Source organism: Rutilus rutilus (genome assembly GCF_951802725.1).
Source record: "Rutilus rutilus genome assembly, chromosome: 18".
Taxonomy (NCBI): Eukaryota; Metazoa; Chordata; class Actinopteri; order Cypriniformes; family Leuciscidae; genus Rutilus; species Rutilus rutilus.
This window is the reverse complement of record NC_140231.1, coordinates 3110205-3131391: the sequence shown is the minus strand read 5'-3', so window position 1 is coordinate 3131391 and position 21187 is coordinate 3110205. Positions and strand designations below refer to the sequence as shown.

The following is a 21187-nucleotide window of genomic DNA, read 5'->3' as shown; positions in this document are numbered from 1 at the left end:
TCACACATTTCTTGTAAAACATACTGGGCCCTATTTGAACGATCTGAAACGCAAGTATCAAGCGCAAAACGCAAGTAACTTTGTGTGCGGGTCTTGGCGACGCAAATCTAAAATGGGTTGGTCTGAAGTAGCTTCATTATTCATAGGTGTGGTTTGGCCGTAACGTGAAATAAACCAATCAGAGCGACATCTCACATTCCCTTTAAGAGCAGGCATGCTTGTTCCACGGCGGATTGCTATTATAACAGTGGATTTGCCAGGATCGATTCACAGCCGAGGAGACCGACGTTCTCGTCAGGGCCGTAAAACACAGAGAAGTGACATTGTATGGGGATGGAGAAACACACCCAAATCAGCTTCGGTTAAACAGGCGTATAATAATTTGGGTAAATGTGTAAGCTAGATTTATGCCTATTTTTTCACATCTTCATGGACACAACAATGATTTCCCTCGTGTGTTAATATTTTTCCTTGTAATAATGTATGATTTGCAAAATTGAGAACTGCTGCGTCTGTGTGTAGATGAGAGAATCAAAGTGTATGTGCGTTGTGCACACGCTACATTATGGCCAAGCATGCGCCCTTATAATAGCATCTGAATAACATGCGCAACACGTCACGGAATTGTTTTCTGAAACTGCAAAATAGCACCAGGGAACGTTTGCGCCGGAACACGCCTCCTCTTTTCGCTGAACCGCCCCCGGGAGCGCAAGTTCATTCCCTAATTTACCGACGTGCGTCTGTGGAGGGAAAAGTCCGCTGTGCGCGGGTGCAAAATAGGAATGATACATGCGTCGCTGTACGAAGTCAATTGCACTGGGTGCAAGATAGGGCCCACTATCTTATAAAACAAATATATCTGATATCCAAAAATAGGACATACATAGCACTGGCATCTTCACACTGGAACCACTGAATCCTGGGTATAGGATAACCAATCGCCTCACAAGTGGCAATTCCATTTTCCCACTTAATTTCAGCATTAGGTTTCTCTGTATGTTTGGAAAGACAAAAAAAAGATGAAGCTATGGTTTCATTAATTTATGTAATCTTTTGTTTTTTATTAAGACTTACGGTAAACATGAACTGTAAAAACAATTGAGGCATTGACACTGGCACTTCTGGCAGTGAAGATGTAGTGACCATATTGTTGTACTCCAACTTTTCTCAGCAGGATTGTGGACAAATTGCTGTTGCTGTCGAATATAAACACACAAGGTCAGTGTCACCTAACAAAACAGAGCTTGTTCTTGTTAAACGGGTTGATGTATCTGGGTCTTGTTTCCCGGAAGCAATATAGGCCTAAGTAGATAACAGAATTGTCTTATGATTAATCTTAGTTTTTCTACCATTTCCAAAGCCATTGTAACTTAAGTAGTACTTGAAAATGGCCGTAGACTCTAGGGTAACCTTACACTACTAAGAGCATCATAAGGACAGAGTCTTATGCAGTCACCAGCGGGTTAATTGTAAAATCATTTCTATTTTCAAAAATAATAAAGGCATAAAATGAATTAATTAATAAATAAGTGAATTAGTAAACTCAAGGAAAATCATAATAACACATGTGAACAATATTGGGAAACAAGGACATGTATCGTTATTTCCATTTTCATCTACACAGCACTCTACCGTTCATTTAGCTGATCCGTGAACCTTAAAGTGTTCGTTCACCAAAAAAAGGAATTAATTCTGTCATTAATTACTCACCCTCATGTCGATCCAAACCTGTAAGACTTTCGTTGATCTTTGGAACACAAATGAAGATCTTTTTGATGAAATCTCCATTAACAGCTACGCAACTGCCAGTTTGACGCTTCAAAAAGTTTATAAAGAGATCGAAAAATGAATGTATCGAGTGGTTTAGTCCAAATTTTCTGAAGAGACACGATTGCGTTATGTTATGAACAGATTGAATTTAGGCTTTTATTCACATATAAACATTCATCAGCTCACACATCAATTGTGGTGAACGGAAGATCAAGCATGTTCGCTTGACGTGTGAGAACCAATGAGGTTCATTCTCGTGTTACGCATCATGTTTGAGCTTCAGCAAGAACCAATGAGGTTAATTCTCGTGTTACGCAGCACGTTTGAGCTTCAGCAAGAACCAATGAGGTTCATTCTCGTGTTACGCAGCACGTTTGAGCTTCAGCAAGAACCAATGAGGTTCATTCTCGTGTTACGCAGCACGTTTGAGCTTCGGCAAGAACCAATAAGGTTCATTCTCGTGTTACGCAGCACGTTTGAGCTTCAGCAAGAACCAATGAGGTTCATTCTCGTGTTACGCAGCACGTTTGAGCTTCTGCAAGAACCAATGAGGTTCATTCTCGTGTTACGCAGCACGTTTGAGCTTCAGCAAGAACCAATGAGGTTCATTCTCGTGTTACGCAGCACGTTTGAGCTTCAGCAAGAACCAATGAGGTTCATTCTCGTGTTACGCAGCACGTTTGAGCTTCTGCAAGAACCAATGAGGTTCATTCTCGTGTTACGCAGCACGTTTGAGCTTCGGCAAGAACCAATAAGGTTCATTCTCGTGTTACGCAGCACGTTTGAGCTTCTGCAAGAACCAATGAGGTTCATTCTCGTGTTACGCAGCACGTTTGAGCTTCAGCAAGAACCAATGAGGTTCATTCTCGTGTTACGCAGCACGTTTGAGCTTCAGCAAGAACCAATGAGATTCATTCTAGTGTTACGCAGCACGTTTGAGCTTCGGCAAGAACCAATGAGGTTCATTCTCGTGTTACGCAGCACGTTTGAGCTTCTGCAAGAACCAATGAGGTTCATTCTCGTGTTACGCAGCACGTTTGAGCTTCAGCAAGAACCAATGAGGTTCATTCTCGTGTTACGCAGCACGTTTGAGCTTCAGCAAGAACCAATGAGATTCATTCTAGTGTTACGCAGCACGTTTGAGCTTCGGCAAGAACCAATGAGGTTCATTCTCGTGTTACGCAGCACGTTTGAGCTTCGGCAAGAACCAATAAGGTTCATTCTCGTGTTACGCAGCACGTTTGAGCTTCAGCAAGAACCAATGAGGTTCATTCTCGTGTTACGCAGCACGTTTGAGCTTCTGCAAGAACCAATGAGGTTCATTCTCGTGTTACGCAGCACGTTTGAGCTTCAGCAAGAACCAATGAGGTTCATTCTCGTGTTACGCAGCACGTTTGAGCTTCTGCAAGAACCAATGAGGTTCATTCTCGTGTTACGCAGCACGTTTGAGCTTCTGCAAGAACCAATGAGGTTCATTCTCGTGTTACGCAGCACGTTTGAGCTTCAGCAAGAACCAATGAGGTTCATTCTCGTGTTACGCAGCACGTTTGAGCTTCAGCAAGAACCAATGAGATTCATTCTAGTGTTACGCAGCACGTTTGAGCTTCGGCAAGAACCAATGAGGTTCATTCTCGTGTTACGCAGCACGTTTGAGCTTCGGCAAGAACCAATAAGGTTCATTCTCGTGTTACGCAGCACGTTTGAGCTTCAGCAAGAACCAATGAGGTTCATTCTCGTGTTACGCAGCACGTTTGAGCTTCTGCAAGAACCAATGAGGTTCATTCTCGTGTTACGCAGCACGTTTGAGCTTCAGCAAGAACCAATGAGGTTCATTCTCGTGTTACGCAGCACGTTTGAGCTTCTGCAAGAACCAATGAGGTTCATTCTCGTGTTACGCAGCACGTTTGAGCTTCAGCAAGAACCAATAAGGTTCATTCTCGTGTTACGCAGCACGTTTGAGCTTCAGCAAGAACCAATGAGGTTCATTCTCGTGTTACGCAGCACGTTTGAGCTTCTGCAAGAACCAATGAGGTTCATTCTCGTGTTACGCAGCACGTTTGAGCTTCAGCAAGAACCAATGAGGTTCATTCTCGTGTTACGCAGCACGTTTGAGCTTCTGCAAGAACCAATGAGGTTCATTCTCGTGTTACGCAGCACGTTTGAGCTTCGGCAAGAACCAATAAGGTTCATTCTCGTGTTACGCAGCACGTTTGAGCTTCGGCAAGAACCAATGAGGTTCATTCTCGTGTTACGCAGCACGTTTGAGCTTCTGCAAGAACCAATGAGGTTCATTCTCGTGTTACGCAGCACGTTTGAGCTTCTGCAAGAACCAATGAGGTTCATTCTCGTGTTACGCAGCACGTTTGAGCTTCAGCAAGAACCAATGAGGTTCATTCTCGTGTTACGCAGCACGTTTGAGCTTCGGCAAGAACCAATAAGGTTCATTCTCGTGTTACGCAGCACGTTTGAGCTTCTGCAAGAACCAATGAGGTTCATTCTCGTGTTACGCAGCACGTTTGAGCTTCAGCAAGAACCAATGAGGTTCATTCTCGTGTTACGCAGCACGTTTGAGCTTCAGCAAGAACCAATGAGATTCATTCTAGTGTTACGCAGCACGTTTGAGCTTCAGCAAGAACCAATGAGATTCATTCTAGTGTTACGCAGCACGTTTGAGCTTCTGCAAGAACCAATGAGGTTCATTCTCGTGTTACGCAGCACGTTTGAGCTTCAGCAAGAACCAATGAGGTTCATTCTCGTGTTACGCAGCACGTTTGAGCTTCAGCAAGAACCAATGAGATTCATTCTCGTGTTACGCAGCACGTTTGAGCTTCAGCAAGAACCAATGAGGTTCATTCTCGTGTTACGCAGCACGTTTGAGCTTCAGCAAGAACCAGTGAGATTCATTCTCGTGTTACGCAACACATTTGAGCTTAAGCAAGAACCAATGAGATTCATTCTCGTGTTACGCAACACGTTTGAGCTTCAGCAAGAACCAATGAGATTCATTCTCGTGTTACGCATCACGTTTGAGCTTCAGCAAGAACCAGTGAGATTCATTCTCGTGTTACGCAACACATTTGAGCTTAAGCAAGAACCAATGAGATTCATTCTCATGTTACGCAACACGTTTGAGCTTCAGCAAGAACCAATGAGATTCATTCTCGTGTTACGCAACACGTTTGAGCTTCAGCAAGAACCAATGAGATTCATTCTCGTGTTACGCAGCACGTTTGAGCTTCAGCAAGAACCAATGAGATTCATTCTCGTGTTACGCAGCACGTTTGAGCTTCAGCAAGAACCAATGAGATTCATTCTCGTGTTACGCAGCACGTTTGAGCTTCAGCAAGAACCAATGAGATTCATTCTCGTGTTACGCAGCACATTTGAGCTTCAACAAGAACCAATGAGGTTCATTCTCATGTTACGCAGCACGTTTGAGCTTCAGCAAGAACCAATGAGATTCATTCTCATGTTACGCAACACGTTTGAGCTTCAGCAAGAACCAATGAGATTCATTCTCGTGTTACGCAGCACGTTTGAGCTTCAGCAAGAACCAATGAGGTTCATTCTCGTGTTACGCAGCACGTTTGAGCTTCAGCAAGAACCAATGAGGTTCATTCTCGTGTTACGCAGCACGTTTGAGCTTCAGCAAGAACCAATGAGGTTCATTCTCGTGTTACGCAGCACGTTTGAGCTTCAGCAAGAACCAATGAGGTTCATTCTCGTGTTACGCATCACGTTTGAGCTTTGAGGTAAGAGGTTTGATCTATAGCGTGTCAAGCTGGTTTGGTTGAGTTTATGTTTATGTTCGCTAATCAATGTGAATATATGAAATAAAAAGCCTAAATTAAATTTTTTCATCAAGTAAAGCGATCAAGTCTCGTTAGAAAATGTTTACTACACCGCTCTATTTATATGGATTAGTTTTACGATCTCTTTATGGACTTTTTAAAGCGTCAAACTGTTAGTTTCTGGACTGTCAATAGAGGAACAGAAAGCGCTAAGATTTCATCAAAAAGATCTTCATTTGTGTTCCGAAGATGAACGAAAGTCTTACAGGTTTGGAACGACATGAGTGTGAGTAATTAATGACAGAATTAATTCATTTTTGGGTGAACGAACCCTTTAAAAGGCCCATTATCTAGAACTGATCTGGTCTCAGATCACCTTATAATTCTAAGCACAAAAACAAATAACCTAAAAGTCTGTTCAACCTTTTATGTATGCTGAGAAATGTTTCCTCGTGGGTGTGATTCGATTCAGGAGTTTTCCAACGTGTCCATTTAACTTCTGGATATGCTTCAATTTGCACACTAAGTTTAACAACATCCCCTTGCATCACCTCAATATCCGTTCTATTCACCTTGTGTTCAGAGGAGAGGATGGGAGTAAGTTTAATGTAAGGTTTATCTGAAAGAAAACAGCAAGACCACGACTTAAACACAATTTCACAGACAAATCTTACAAACAAACTTTTGAGTATCACTTTCTGGTATAAAGAAACCTACCTACAACTGTAAGAACCGCTGTAACGCTGCTCTTTCCAGCTTTGTTCTGCCCGGTGCAGGTTAAATTCCCTGTGTCAGACATGTTGACTTGATGAATAGTCAAAAGGGAAGTGAAGCAAATGTCACACCTTTTGTCTTTCTTTGTTTCATGATTCAGTGCCTAAGTTGAACAAATATTGATTTTTTTTTTTTTACCAAACTGTGCAGTAAGCATTCAAAACAATCTTACAACAATCAGGAACTGAAATGGATTTAGAGGAACTGAATAGCCTGGCTTTGAATTGAAATCAGGTCCCAAAAAGTGTCTTTATTATAAACAAACATTTAGATTCTTCTTTTCATACAATACACTTATTGTGTATGTAGATGTTTTTACATTGTACTTAAGTAAAAAAAAATGCCAATAACACTTTATTTTATATGTTACATATACTTACCATAGCAATAACATTAATTTACGTATAATTACATGCAACTAACCCTCAACCAAACCCTAATCCTACCCTAACCCTGTAGTAATTACATGTTGTTCATTAATATTACTCAGTACTTAAATATGTAATTACACAGTAACAATGACACCTTAAAATAAAGTGTAACTAAATAAAGTGTAACCAAAATACCTGAATGTAATTACAGCTGTAATTAATTTCTTTAATTACATCTATAATTACACTGTTGACCTTCCCTTACCCTTAACCCACCCTTAAACATAACCATACCATGAAACCGGTCTCAGTGCAATACAACAACTGTCAATTCAACATGAAAACAGTAAGTACATTGTACCCAACAATTATTATTTTTCTTTTGAAAATGTAGACCTAGTATAAATTATGACCGAAAACATCCATAACTGTTACTTGTCCCTGTTAGGGCTGTAGATTGCATCAACCATTCGTTTCTGTGATTTTCTTTTGGTAATATTTTGTAATCCTTCTGGATCTTGTGATTATGTCTTGGTCTAGATCTGGGCCTCGGGGGGTCTGGAACTTGAATGAGTTTGGTCTCGACTCCAACGGAGTTATAATAGTGTAAATTATAGATTGCTTCATAATTTTTTTTAGTTTGGGTGTGATTTGCATCATAAAAGATCTGAGCAAGATTTGTCCCCTGGCAGTAGAATAGATGGTGAAGATATGACTGACATATTATGTCTGAACTGAACTGTGCTCTAACATATTTTTTTGCAAATGTTTTCTCACTTTTCTCACACACACAAAAAAACGCTTGTTTAAATAATAAACGGATATGCAATATGTGACAGCTGCTCCATAAGAGATGCAATTATTATGTTTATTGTGTGATAAATCCGAAAATAATACAAGAGAACTGAAATATGATGGCATCCAAAGAGGACACCAACAATGACAGAATAAAAACACAACTTTATATAAATAAAGTTATAAATTATGTTTTTTGAGCAAACAAAGCACTCGCATCGCTTCATAAAATTGAGGTTAATACACTGCATGGATTACTTTAATGATGTCTTTACTACCTTTCTGGGCCTTGAAAGTGGTAGTTGCGTAGCCTGTCAATGGAGGGACAGAAATAGCACAGATTTGATCGAAAAGATCTTCATTTGTGTTACAAAGATGAACAAAGGTTTTACGGGTTTGAAAGGACATGAAGGTGAGTAATAATGACAGAATTTTAATTTTGGGGTGAATTAACCCTTTAAGTAAAGTGTTACCTGGAATTCCTCTACTCTTGATATGCATTTCTGCATTAATAAACGGTGAGAGTAGCTCAGTGGTGCTTTGGGACATTTGATTATTAATAAACATATGGAAGTTTGTAATATCTTTACTAGAATTTCAAAACAGACAGCAGTCTTGTCTGTGATCACAAGCTGAGAGTCTAGACCAAGACACTGTGTAATGAAATTAAAACCAATGCCATGTTTTCATAAGGTTTCAAGACCAAACATTCAAGACCAGGATTGTCTGATTGATTCAGTTCCTTACCAATAATTTTTTTTTTTTTTTTTTTTCTGTTTGTAATGAGATTGAATTCTGGGAACACTTCACCTTTTCTGATGAGCTCCAGGTGATGTTGAACGAATGATCTTGGTTTTTGAGGTAACAAGGGATTTGCAGCGTTTCACCGACGATCCGCACATACTGATCGTCTGGAAGTGACAGCGGCGGCGGCTCTTGTGCTTCTGCAGAAAACACATGGGTAGCGCAATAACAAACGATTCTTGCCATATCTTTCGTCAATGACATTTGACAAAACAGCATAAAAGACTCACACAACTCACTTTCTAGGACAGTGATTTGGAAGTCATCAGACTTCATTTGGACTCCATTAATCTTCGCAGTGCACACATAATGTCCCTCGTAGCTAGGCTGAAGGTTTCGTATCAGTATGCCACGTTTGGGATCCGCAGTATAATTCATCTGGGACGGGACGTCTAAACCGTTCCCCATCTTGAGGGACAACTCAGTACTCGCTGGGTCCGTCACCAAGCAGTCCAGCCAGTGGTTTGAGCCCTCTTTTTCCACTATCACTGGGTAGTGAGATGTAGTAAAGGCTTTGACAGAATCTATTACAGTAAAAAAAGACACACATTTCAGCCCTTTACACACATTATCATAACCTTGTTTTTTTGTTCATTCCCACAATTTTGTGTATTTATTAATTGCAGATGCTTTAATGCACGTTTTGATTCATTAAATGCCAAACGAGTTAAAATAGCATTTCTGATTAAAGTCGATTTTGGGTAACACTTTATTTTACAGTATCCTTATTACACATGTTACATGTAGTTTCTGTAGTAACAACTATAAATTAGGCATAATTACATGCAACGAACCCTAAAACAATCCCCAATCCTAACTCTAACTCTGTAGTAATTTGGCTAGATGCAGTTAATTATTATTACTCAGTACTTAAATGCATACTTACACTGTAACAAAGACATCTTAAAATAGAATGTAACCCACTTTATTTTATAGTCCTACATGTTACATGTAGTTACCATAGTAATAACAGTAAATTATGCATAATTACATGCAACTAACCCTTCAACCAAATCATAATCCTACCCTAACCCTAGAGTAAGTAGATGTAGTTACGTAATATTACTTATTACATAAATGTATAGTTACAGTGTAACAATGACTCCTTAAAATAGTTGGTTACACTATATGTTAAGGTGTCATTGTTACAGTGTAATTATACATTTAAATACAGAGTAATATTAAGCAACTAACAATCTGGTTGAGGGTTAGTTGCATGTAATTATGCATAATTTACTGTTATTACTATGGTAACTACATGTAACATATGTAACAAGGACACTGTAAAATAAAGTGTTACCAAATAGTTTAACCCAATTTTGTTCTTAAAGTCACAGTTCCTACTAGCCTAGAAATCTAGACGCACCCTAGCGTCTAGCAACTCTCCGTTGGCTTTCGAGCTCTAGTAAAACCAAACTCTAGTGAGGCCAATCACATCGTGTATAGAGTCGGTGGGCGGGCTTAACATAATGACGACAGAGTTGTGACGGTTCCTGCTACTTGAAAACAAAGAAGAGCTGCTGGCGAACAGTCTTTCCAATCGGCTTTGGTTGCGACTCTGGAGGACTTGGAGTTAAGCTTTTCTTTGAGAAAAGAACAAAGAACGGCACTAAAGTCATTCTTTAAAAAGGAAGATGTGTTCGGAGTTTTGCCGACCGGATAGGGCAAAGTTTAATCTCTCAACTAGCTCCGCTGGTGGGAAAACGCTCTGGTTGGTTGTAGCGCTGTCCTATTGCGTGCAGAGGGAATCTGAAAGACAGCCGTTGATCCCGCCCCTCGGATTGAGCCCTGCCAATGGTGTGTTCCCAGACCCAACATCTTGATGTGTGTCTGGCTTGCCAGGCTAAGTTCCTAGAGCTTAGTGTGTGAATACTGTTAATAAATGTGGTTATTGCCCTGCATGATTCTGATTGGTCAGTGGCACCATATACTAAGTTAAAATCATTTTGACTCTTAACTGCACAACTGACTGTTTGTCTCAGGCAAACAATTGGTTACACTTTATGGTAACACTTTATTTTACAGTGTCCTTGTTACATATGAAGAGTTCAGATGCAAAACCCTCTAAGTGCCATCTGAAATTTTCTTCTAGAATGATCATTTTTATCAAGCTTGTTTATGTAAGTTAAGTAATTTCACTTAAATTACAAGTAATAGGTAATTTGCATTGCCATTTAAGTGAAATTATTGAACTTAAATATACGAGCTTGATAAAAATTATCATTCTTGAAGAAAATTTCAGATGGCACTTAGAGGCTTTTGCATCTGAACTCTTCATATGTTACATGTGCTTACCATATAATAACAGTAAATTATGCTTAATTACATGCAACTAACCTTAAACCAATCCCTATAGTAAGTACATATACACTGTAAAAAAATATATTTACATGATTTGTTATCACAACATTTATTCTTTTGTCAAATCCACTTAGAAAATGTATGTGGTTCAGATAACATAATATTTTGAGTAACTGTTGATTAAACCAATCTCTTCATTGTACTCTTTTTTTAAATTTTTTTTATGAACTTAAAATTTTAAGGCAACCAGCAGGTTACTAACTTTAAGTTAAACCAACAATATATATATATTTTTTTACAGTGTACTCAGTACTTAAATTTATAATTACACTGTAACAATGACACTAAAATAAAGTGTAACCCAAATTTTAATGTGATGTAGTTACATTGTACTTACGCAAATAAATACAGAGTGATATTAATTAACTATGTAAATACTATAGAGTTAAGGTAGGATCTGGTTTACTGTTAGTTACTTGTATTTATGCATAAAATGCTGTTATTACCGTAGTAAGCGCATGTCGTACCGTGTAACTACATCACCTTAAAGTAAAGTTTTACCAAACAGTAATTTCATGTTTCTTGTATCACTCTGTGCTGTCTTTCTGCTTAATCCATCTTGAATAAAATATTATTATATATATTTAAAATAAATGTTTAGTCCCTGTACAATAAGTGTATCGTCGGTGTAAACTGTTAATATCAAAAATGAAACCCCTTCAGAGAGACGCAACATTTACTTTGCGATAATTACTGTACACTGGCTTATATTAGATAATCATGCTAATTTTTATAGTGCACATACCTTTCACATATATGTGTATCTCTGAGTACAGGTGTGTTTGATTCTTGTAACCGCAGCGGTATGTTCCCGTGTGCTCTGCGGTGGGGTTTGGGACCGAGAGGACCGATCGTGAGACGTGCTTCTGGAGTTTGGCGACTCTCGTCCTCCATGTGATCTCCTCCTGTCCCTCACAGATCAGAGTCAAGGGTTCGCTCGCTGACCAGACCATCTCAGACTGATTCAGAGGAGAGGAGTTCAGCTTTATCACTGGAGCGGAGAACTCTGCTCAGACACACAGAAGAGGTCAAGGTCAAGGTCAAGGTCAAGGTCACGTGTGTTTATATACACTTTAAGAGCAACATGACCAAAGTGCTGCACAACAGGCAAAATGGCACATCACTCTACAATAGAATTCATTAGAAATTGTAAAATTACTCATTTAAATACTAATAATTTAAAAGAAAAACATTATACAAAAAATCACCAGAGAAATATAAAACATAAAAGGTGCTACGAAGTTACGCATAAGCCATAAAAAAAATTGATATATTTTAAGAGATGATTTAAATGTAGATAGAGATGATCTAATGAAAAGAGGTAAAGTGATATTTAATTGATATTTTGGAATCGATAACAAACATTCTCAAGAGAATACAGATATTCTTCATCACAAGGTTCAAGACTTTAGTGTGAGTATTAAGCACAGAAATTATTCTCCAAAATGTTTCTTTAGGACCCGGCACAAAGTTTAAAAGACATTTTGTAGAATTGGGATTTCATGCATTCATTGGTTTCATGATCGGGTAAAATACTGTTTTTGTGTGATGTTTGTGTGATGTGTGTGTGATGTGTGTGTGATGTGCCATGAACTGATTTTGAACACAGTGCCGTAAGATTGCAGTCTTCCGGGGCTTATTATTGTAAGCCTATTTTAATATCTACACGTCAAGCCCGTGATTTTCTTATTCATCCATTCATTTTTTCATTGCTCAATAACTTTAAGAAGTCCTCTTTATATAATTACGTAACTTCTGTCCTGTCACTGGCCATATGTGACACAGGGGATCTTTGTCATTAAAGTTTTCTTCACCGCATTAAGACATAATGTGCAGAAGACTTCTTAAATGTATTCAGTGTTTTTCCTTATTTAAGGTATTTTCACCAAATATCCTGTGCTGGACTTGATTTGTTAATATAGTGATGTGATCAAATGTCAACCCTGTTGTCTGTGCTCTGTATTTTGCTTAATGTATTTATGTTTTTCATGCATTTTTTTTCTTTTGGGACAGTGAAAAATAAAATTGCACCAACAATTTATAATATTTAATTGGGCCAACAAATTGTTCCATTGACTCAGCATATTATTTCTGATTGAGTTAATGTCAAGACACTTTTTGAGTTGGAGAGGTCTGAATTATTATTATTATTATTATTATTTTTACAGTGAGCTGAGAGTCAGATCCGAACATTCTCTGGGAAGAATATGGGATGAAAAAGATCTGAGATGTAAGTAGGGGTAATGCCATACAGTGCTTTAAATACAAACACTAAAACCTTCAAATCAACTCTATATTGAACAGGTATGCAATGAGGAGATGCTAACACAGTAAAAAGAGCAGAGAACCCCAAGAAAAGTGAAAAAAATGATGCATAGAAATATGTTAAATGCTGTGCATTGGTAAAACAGTGAGATTCATTTATTCAATGATTCCTGATGCCAAACAAAGGTATCATCAATAGCTTGTTTATTGTCATTTCATGCCATTTAAGTCTGTAACACATGCGACAGGTTACAGGTAAAGTTAGATAAAGTTAGATCAACCATAACACACACACAAAACAAAATCATTCCAGAAACGTTCAAGTGTGACATGTTATGCTGGAGTAACACAAAAACACAAGATTAGATTCACAGTAGTCCACATTTGAAGTGGATCAAAAAAGTTCATCAAAGTTTTCCTAAGACAAGAACGGGTATTGTTCAAAAATCATGTGTAACTTTGACGAAAGGTTTTGATCCACTTCAAATGTGGACTGCTGTATACCAACCAAATGATATGCACTTCATTACATTTATTGATTAGGATGTCAGGTCGTTTTAGCTAGATTACGGTGACGTTTTAGCGTGCCTTTTTGTTAGTACAAGTATAATATGTCATCAAAATGCTTTAAATGCGGTTTATTGGCTCTGTCTCTTGAGTGCCTCCTGCATCATGGTGGCGATGCGGGACGTTTGCACGAGGAGAGCCTGGTGGTTCTCCACGAGGAGGCTCTGAAGACGGGCCATGCTCTGCAGGTGAGTGATCTCCTGTTCGCCCCGGTCGCTCGCGAGCCGCAGGACCTTCAGCACCTCCACCTGAACGCTGGCCGCCTCCTTGTTCTCCTGCACCAGCTGATTCAGGCCCTTCACCATCTCCCCCAGCCAGCCCCTGCTCTCCTGCTCCTCCTGAATGAGCTGAGCGAGAGAAAGCTTCAGCTCGTCCAGGCCACAGCACGCCGGGGACGCCGGGGGCGCCGGGGACGGGGACGAGCTCTCATCCACATCACTCACTGTCATATCATACGGGCTGATTAGCTCTTCATTCGCTAAAGGGAGCACACATACAGTAAGCTGCAAAATTTCCCCACAAACAAGTTATAGAATTATATGTCACACTCTAAAAATGCCCAACTTTGGGTCAAATATGGACAAAGCCAACTGTTGGGTTAAAAAATGTCATTTAAAAAATTTAACCCAACGACAGGGTTTATCCATATTTGACCCAAATTTGGGTCGAAACAACCCAGCATTTTTTAGAGTGTAGAATTATTAAATTAAATTACAGGTCCCTGAGCAAGACTTCACATTACATTACAGGTTCAGTACACACTCTAAAAAATGCTGGGTTGTTTCAACCCAAGTTTGGGTCAAATATGAACAAACCCTGCCGTCGGGTTGATTAGCTCTTCATTCGCTAAAGGGAGCACACATACAGTAAGCTGCAAATTTTCCCCACAAACAAGTTATAGAATTATATGTCACACTCTAAAAATGCCCAAATCTGGGTCAAATATGGACAAAACCAGCCGTTTGGTTACATTTTTTAATTACATTTTTAACCCAACGTTTGGGGTTTGTCTATATTTGACCCAAATTTGGGTTTAAACAACCCAGCATTTTTTAGAATGGCAGTGTTCTTCAAAACTGTCCCTCTGCCCTGAAACCCTAATCAAAAACACCTGAGCAAGATCATCAAGGACTCCAGAGTTACTGAACTCTATAAAATGCAGGGTTGTTTCAACCCAACTTTGGGTCATATATGGACAAACCCAAACGTTGGGTTAAAAATTTTAATTTAAAAATGTAACCAAACGGCTGGTTTTGTCCATATTTGAACCAAATTTGGGTTGAAACAACCCAGCATTTCTTTATTACATTAAATTGCAGGTACCTGAGCAAGATAAGCAAGGACTCCACATTACATTACAGGTTCAGTACGCTCTAAAAAATGCTGGGTTGTTTCAACCCAAGTTTGGGTCGAATATGAACAAACCCTGCCGTTGGGCTGCCGTTCTTCATTTGCTAAAGGGAGCACACATATAGTAAGCTGCAAAATTTCCCCACGAACAAGTACTGTAAAAAGTTATTGTTGGTTTAACTTAAAACAGTAAATTTTAAAGTAAAATTTTAAGCTCATTGAAGGTAGAAAATGTAAGTAATGCAATGAAGAAGATTCGTTTAATCAACAGAAACTCGAAATATTATGTTATCTGAACCACATAAATGATCTAAGTTGATTTAACGAGACAAAAAATGTTTTGACAACAAATCATGAAAATGTTTTTTTTTTTTGCAGTGTGTCCTATATGTAGGTTTCCTCACCACTGCCCTAAAAACCCTCATCACAAACACAAACACTTCAGAGTCACTACACTGCAAACAAACACTTTCATGATTTGTAGTCAAAAAGTTGTTTGTTTTGTCAAATCAACTTGGATAATTAATGTGGTTCAGATAACATAATACGGTAACACTTTACAATAAGGTTCATTAGTTAACATTAGATAATGTATTAACTAACATAAACTAACAATGAGCAATACATTTGTTACTGTATTTGTTCATCTTTGTTAATGTTAGTTAATAATAATACAGCTGTTCATTGTTCATGTTGGTTCACAGTGCATTGACTAATGTTTATCAAGATTTTAATAATGCATTAGTAAATGTTGAAATTAACATTAACAAAGATTAAAAATGCTGTAGAAGTATTGTTCATTCTTAGTTCATGTTAACTAATGTAGTTATTAATGTTCATGTAATATTAATGTAGTTAACTAATGAACCTTATTGTAAAGTGTTACAACAGTAACTTTTTACATTAATTATTACATTAAATTACAGATACGGTGAGTTTGATCTGGCTTTGAGCTCAACTCTGCCGGGCCGGATTTGAGGAACCCTGCACATACAGTCAAGATACCAGATATCATTTTGTATATTTTTTCACTAGTGTGTGCAGGACACTATAGTTCATTTCTGTAAGTGAGGAGAGCAAAATAAAATAAATTGTGACATATTATACCCAAACATTCTTACAGCGACTACCAGTAACATTTATAGAAATTAGGGACCAAATATGATTCGGACACTTTGAGCTGATCATGTTTTGCTGAAGTGTTTTGTCTTTAATTGCTAATGCTCTTTTCACACACAGACTGAACACAATGAAGCATTGCTTGGTGATTGGTTGAGCTAAACTGGTATTATCTAATTGTGTAGTTAAATTTAACAGCTGACAGATATTCAACATAATTCATGTGTGAGACAGTCTAACAGAAGGACGGACAAAACCAGTCAAATATCAACTGAGTTCTGCTCATATTTCATTACCATTTTCTAAACTATAGCGAATAAACTGATAATGTGAGAGATGTTGAAGGAGTCTGAATAAATGTAGTTTTGACTATTAATGAAGTTTATGAAATGATTTGTTTGGTGGTTTGACATGGTACACTTCATCTCAACTAAACTCACTCAGTTTAATGACCTCGTATTAACTGAAAGACTTAATGGATTGCTTTTAAACTTTCACTCTGCAGGAGCATTTCAATAATCCAGTGAAGGCAAAAAGATGCTTAAAAATGCAAAACATTTTCCAGGAAAATATGTAAACCTCCTTAAAAATGTTTTTAGTTTTTTGTGCATAAAGCAGTTTTATTCTCAAAACAAGACAAAATAATGGCAACGGGGTGAGAAAAATCAACGCAAAGTTCATAATCTTTCTCAAAATGACATTTCTTCTCTTCCCGATGATGCGTTTACAACCTGTCACTAGTTATGTTTCCATCCACCAGTTTTTATGCGCATTTTGGGGATATCACATAAAAAAAATGCTGGATGGAAACGGCAAGATGTGCATCAATACTAAAAATGTGCACAAATGTATTTTTTAACCAATAAGAATACATGCACATAAACTACGATGGAAACACATTTACTAAATAAATCCCTCGATGCGCAACATAAAACACACGTGACTTTGCCTCAGCGGAAGCTGTGATTGGATAACTGGAGTAGCCAGTGGACCAATGGCGTCGCAGCATCTCTAATGTTGGTTTGGTGTTTCTGAAACTCCGGAGTCGAAGTGTGTGATCAGAATAATTTGGTGTAATTCCCTCCAGAAGCGTCTCACACACACGAGTGTGTTCCCGAACACCAGCATCCGAACGCTAGAGAACATGACAGCGTTTACTGGGTTTCGTCTGACGCTCTGAGACACACTCGATTATGATGGAGGGAAAAAGAGCCACGATGGCGGATTTTGGCCGATTGCGGATATTTCGCCTCAATTTCTGATTTGACGATTTTGTTCTCTTGAACACATGAGGTGAAAACCCAGACAGCAACATAGTGTCGGCCCAGATCCGGACTGTGTTGAATCCACATGTGCCAGATGTGGGCCGGATCTGGGCCGACACTATGTTGCTGTCTGGGAACGCTGCTTTATTCACAAATGTTTGATGTGATATTCCAATTCCGTGCATAATTTAAACACATGAGAAAACCACAACCATCCGATCAATTCCCGATGGACAAAATCAGGTCCCATCCTACATTTGTTCTCGTCCCTAAAGCCGTTTCAATTGGATATACGTCACAATAAGGGAAAAAAAGCAACTTCCGTCTCATGCCGACTCTACTTTACCATACTGGAAAACAAAGTCTTATTATCTTTCACAATTTTGCTTCTCAAGAATATTTGTCTTGTTTTAAGGTGTTTAGATATTTTTACTGGAAAACAAGATAATAATAATAAAAAATGTATGGAATTTGTATGTATATTTTGTATCTCCTTTTTGTACTGTATGATGTGTTATGGACCTATGTCTGCAATAAAGCTTTAATAAAAAAAAAAGATTAAAAGCTTTTTTGCTCCACAAAAAGAAGACCTTCCTATAGAACAACATGAGGGCGATTAAATGATGACAGGATTTTCATATTTTGGAGACTTATATCTCTTTCAGAAAATGTAAAGCAACTTAAGATGTACAGTAAGCGTTCCTTTACACATGCAAACACAGTTCAACATCAAGTCTTGATTGTCATTCTGCATCAACGACATTACCCAGTGCTGTTGTTGAACTGAGGTGGACATCACGAAAAAGTGAAACGTCAGAATGTGGTTTGTGCAAAATTTAAGGCGTGAAATGCGAAGTAGCGGAAATTGCGAGACACGACTTTGGATCGCAGTTTTTGCAACAACACAGGGTCTTGTCACATTTTTGAAGAAGGGGCCCGAGCTTTATTTTTAACTTCGGAAAGGGGAAACGAGAGCAAGGCCTGAGATGTCAGTACGCGAGCGGGGAAACGTCTGAAGCGCAGTAGAAGAGCCCCTCTGATTGGGTCCCTCAGGAAACACATTGCACCGGTGGCCCGTTGCACAGCCACATCCCAGGGGTCTGTTTCCCATTCCCACTTTCACTTCTGCTTTGAGTCGGACAGGACTAGACAGGACTGTTACAAAGCTGGCCATCAAAGCCACAAACATCACACACCTGTCTTAAAAACATTCTGTTTCCCGTGCGCAGCGTTCACACACACCGCTGACATGATGCACTGCAACATTAAACTAATGCACTGTAGGATTGTTGTTATTGAATGCATATTTCAAGAATTGTTTTGGACAACAGACAGTGTCAAAATTATGGGTAACACTTTTCCTTCATTAATGAATAACTACACAGGAACAAATGAGTAACGCACTATTAACACTACGATTAACTAACGAGAAACTCTGATTAGTGAGTAATAGCGCTCAGCTGAATGTGGTAGTTCACTATTCGCTATCAGTAACTATTTTTCATACCTCACTAAAGACTAGAAGAACTACTATACAAGTTCATGATTAATATTAATAATGCATAATGTATGATATAAGGTAATGGTAACCCATTAGTAATGGATCGAGTGTTACTACATCCTTCTAAAGGAACTACTAATTTGGATCTAAAGTGAAAAGCGTGATAACTTTCTAATATTGACTGAAGTCATTGTAAGCTTTTGAGATTTTTGTAAGATTTTGGATAGTAATAATTCAAGTGTTACTACATCTTTCGAAAGGAATTACTAATTATTTGGATTAGTATCTAAAGTGAAGATCATGGAAACACACGAGTAATGAGTAAAAGTGTTACCAAATACACCCGAAGGAATTACTAATCAAAATCTTACAGCTTACAATGACTTCAGTCGATATTAGGAAGTTATCAAGCTTTTCACTTTACAATACTAATACAAATTATTAGTAGTTCCTTTAGAAAGATTTAGTAACACTTGAGTCATTACTTGCGGTTACCATTAGCTTTTATTATGATAAATTATGCATTATTCATGTTAATTATAATTAGCGAATGGTGAACTGACACATTCAACTGAGCGCTATTACTTACTAATTTGTTAATCTGAGAATGTTAATAGTGTGTTACTTATTTGTTCCTGTGTAGTTATTCGTTAATGAAGGAACATTATTATAAAGTGTAATAAAGTACTTACAAATCAGTCGCAAACTATTAGTTTGTAGTTGAAATATTGTAGTCTCTACATTGTTAATATATTAATATAGGCTATATACAACTAGTTAGTTCTTCATGCACGGTCACCGTAATTAACGAAATTATTATTGTTTAATTAGCTCATGTGTAAAGAGTTAGATAATGTTTTTATGCTTTGTTAACAACTTATTAAATGTAAATAGTTCTCACTTTAGATTAGGTCGCGGGAAATGGACAAATTAAAAAATCATCATGTCTGTGGAGAGTCTCGTAAACAAGTGAACCACATGTGCCAAAATGTATGTGTGTGTGGTGTGTGTGCGCGCGCGCGCGTGTATGTGTTTGTGTGTGTGCGTGCGTGCGTGTGTGTGGGGGGAGGGGTGCTTAATGTATTTGTAAACATTCTAAGGAACACTGAATATGAACGCAATTAATGTCTAATAAAGGTAGTTTTAAAGCACTTAATGACATTTTTCATTTTTCCTAAAATCCACAGTGAGAATATTTACAGTTGATAAGTTGTTAACAAAGCATAAAAAAACATGATCTAACTCTTTAAATATGAGCTAATTAAACAATAAAACTTGTGTTTAATACAGTGACAATGCAACAAGAGTTAACTATAAACTAATAGTACGTTTATGATTTGTAAGTACTTTATAACTGTATACTTATTATAAAGTGTTACCAAATTATGTCTTAAATTGCTCTCAGAATGAGGGTTACAAATCATAATTTTTTTTATCATTATTTGTTTATGGATCTTTGTATTAATTAAAAACATTTTTTAATTAAATTAATTACATTTTAAAGATTTTTTTTTTTAAACAAAGTGAGAAATAAAACAAACAAAATTAGTTTAAATTATAGCTTTTTATAAATGTTTATGTTATAAATTGTATATGTCAAAAATGTATTAAAAAAAAAATTTGTTGGAAGAATCATTTTACCAGTATACAGAAATAGAATTAGCCCGAAGTAAGTAAACAAACAAACAAACAAACAAACAAATAAGCATTTTAAAATCAAAGTTAAACATCCTTTATTTCTTTTTGCCTTTCACAACTGGACGATAACAGTTTTATTCCCTGCAGGCTAATGCCTTTTGTAAATGAAGCCTTCGTCAGCATGTGTCAGGCTGATGCCATCGCTAAGATTTGATTTCTTGCAGAAGACATAAAGCGAAATTGGGGAGAGGACTGGAGGTCTAATTTTACACATCTATCAATAAAGTTAGTATAGAGATAAGAATTGACGTACCTTTAGCCATACAAGGCAGTACAGCAATGAAGAGGGTGATAGAGAGCATCCTCCGGTTCATCTTTGTCACTTTAGGTTGGTAAAAACTGTGGTCTGCTGGTCTGAAACACTGCAGGAAAACTGGCTTAGGTGTGATGACACAATTTACTAAAGCCTCGTGCATTTTAACTTCCTCTCCAGACTGTTGAACTTTGAGTCCACTGAAAAAGCAACTTAGCCTTTTTTTACAAATCAGTTTTTTCTGTGCATCAGATGTAAGATGCATTTTCCTTTAAATTAGACATTAGACAATAAGACGTTGCATTTTTTTAAATCAGAACTGACATTTTAAGAGTGTTTACTATTATGTCATTAAATAAATAAGTAATATCATTATGTATTGTATGGCAGAAGAAATAAGAATAAAAGAATAAGAGCTATAGTTTAAGTTACTATAAATTAATTAACAACTTTTAAGTTGTTACTATAAGGTCAAAAATGTTGGTCACTAATACACTGATGAG

General features: G+C 37.6%; 1 protein-coding gene across 2 annotated transcripts in view; it reads right to left on the bottom strand.

Annotated features, from left to right (window-relative positions):
- Positions 1–20839, bottom strand: part of csf1rb (colony stimulating factor 1 receptor, b) — a 43636-nt gene extending 22797 nt beyond the window's left edge. For both annotated transcript variants that reach the window (XM_084386866.1, XM_084386865.1), the window contains exons 1-8: positions 20685–20839; positions 11412–11672; positions 8545–8829; positions 8312–8445; positions 6279–6438; positions 5985–6180; positions 1075–1196; positions 884–992 (exon numbers count right to left, since the gene is read on the bottom strand). In XM_084386866.1, the coding sequence (XP_084242992.1) occupies positions 884–992; positions 1075–1196; positions 5985–6180; positions 6279–6438; positions 8312–8445; positions 8545–8829; positions 11412–11672; positions 20685–20745 (1328 nt within the window). In that variant the 5' untranslated portion in view covers positions 20746–20839. The remainder of the gene's footprint in view (positions 1–883; positions 993–1074; positions 1197–5984; positions 6181–6278; positions 6439–8311; positions 8446–8544; positions 8830–11411; positions 11673–20684) is intronic.
- Between the last annotated feature and the right edge of the window lie 348 nt (positions 20840–21187).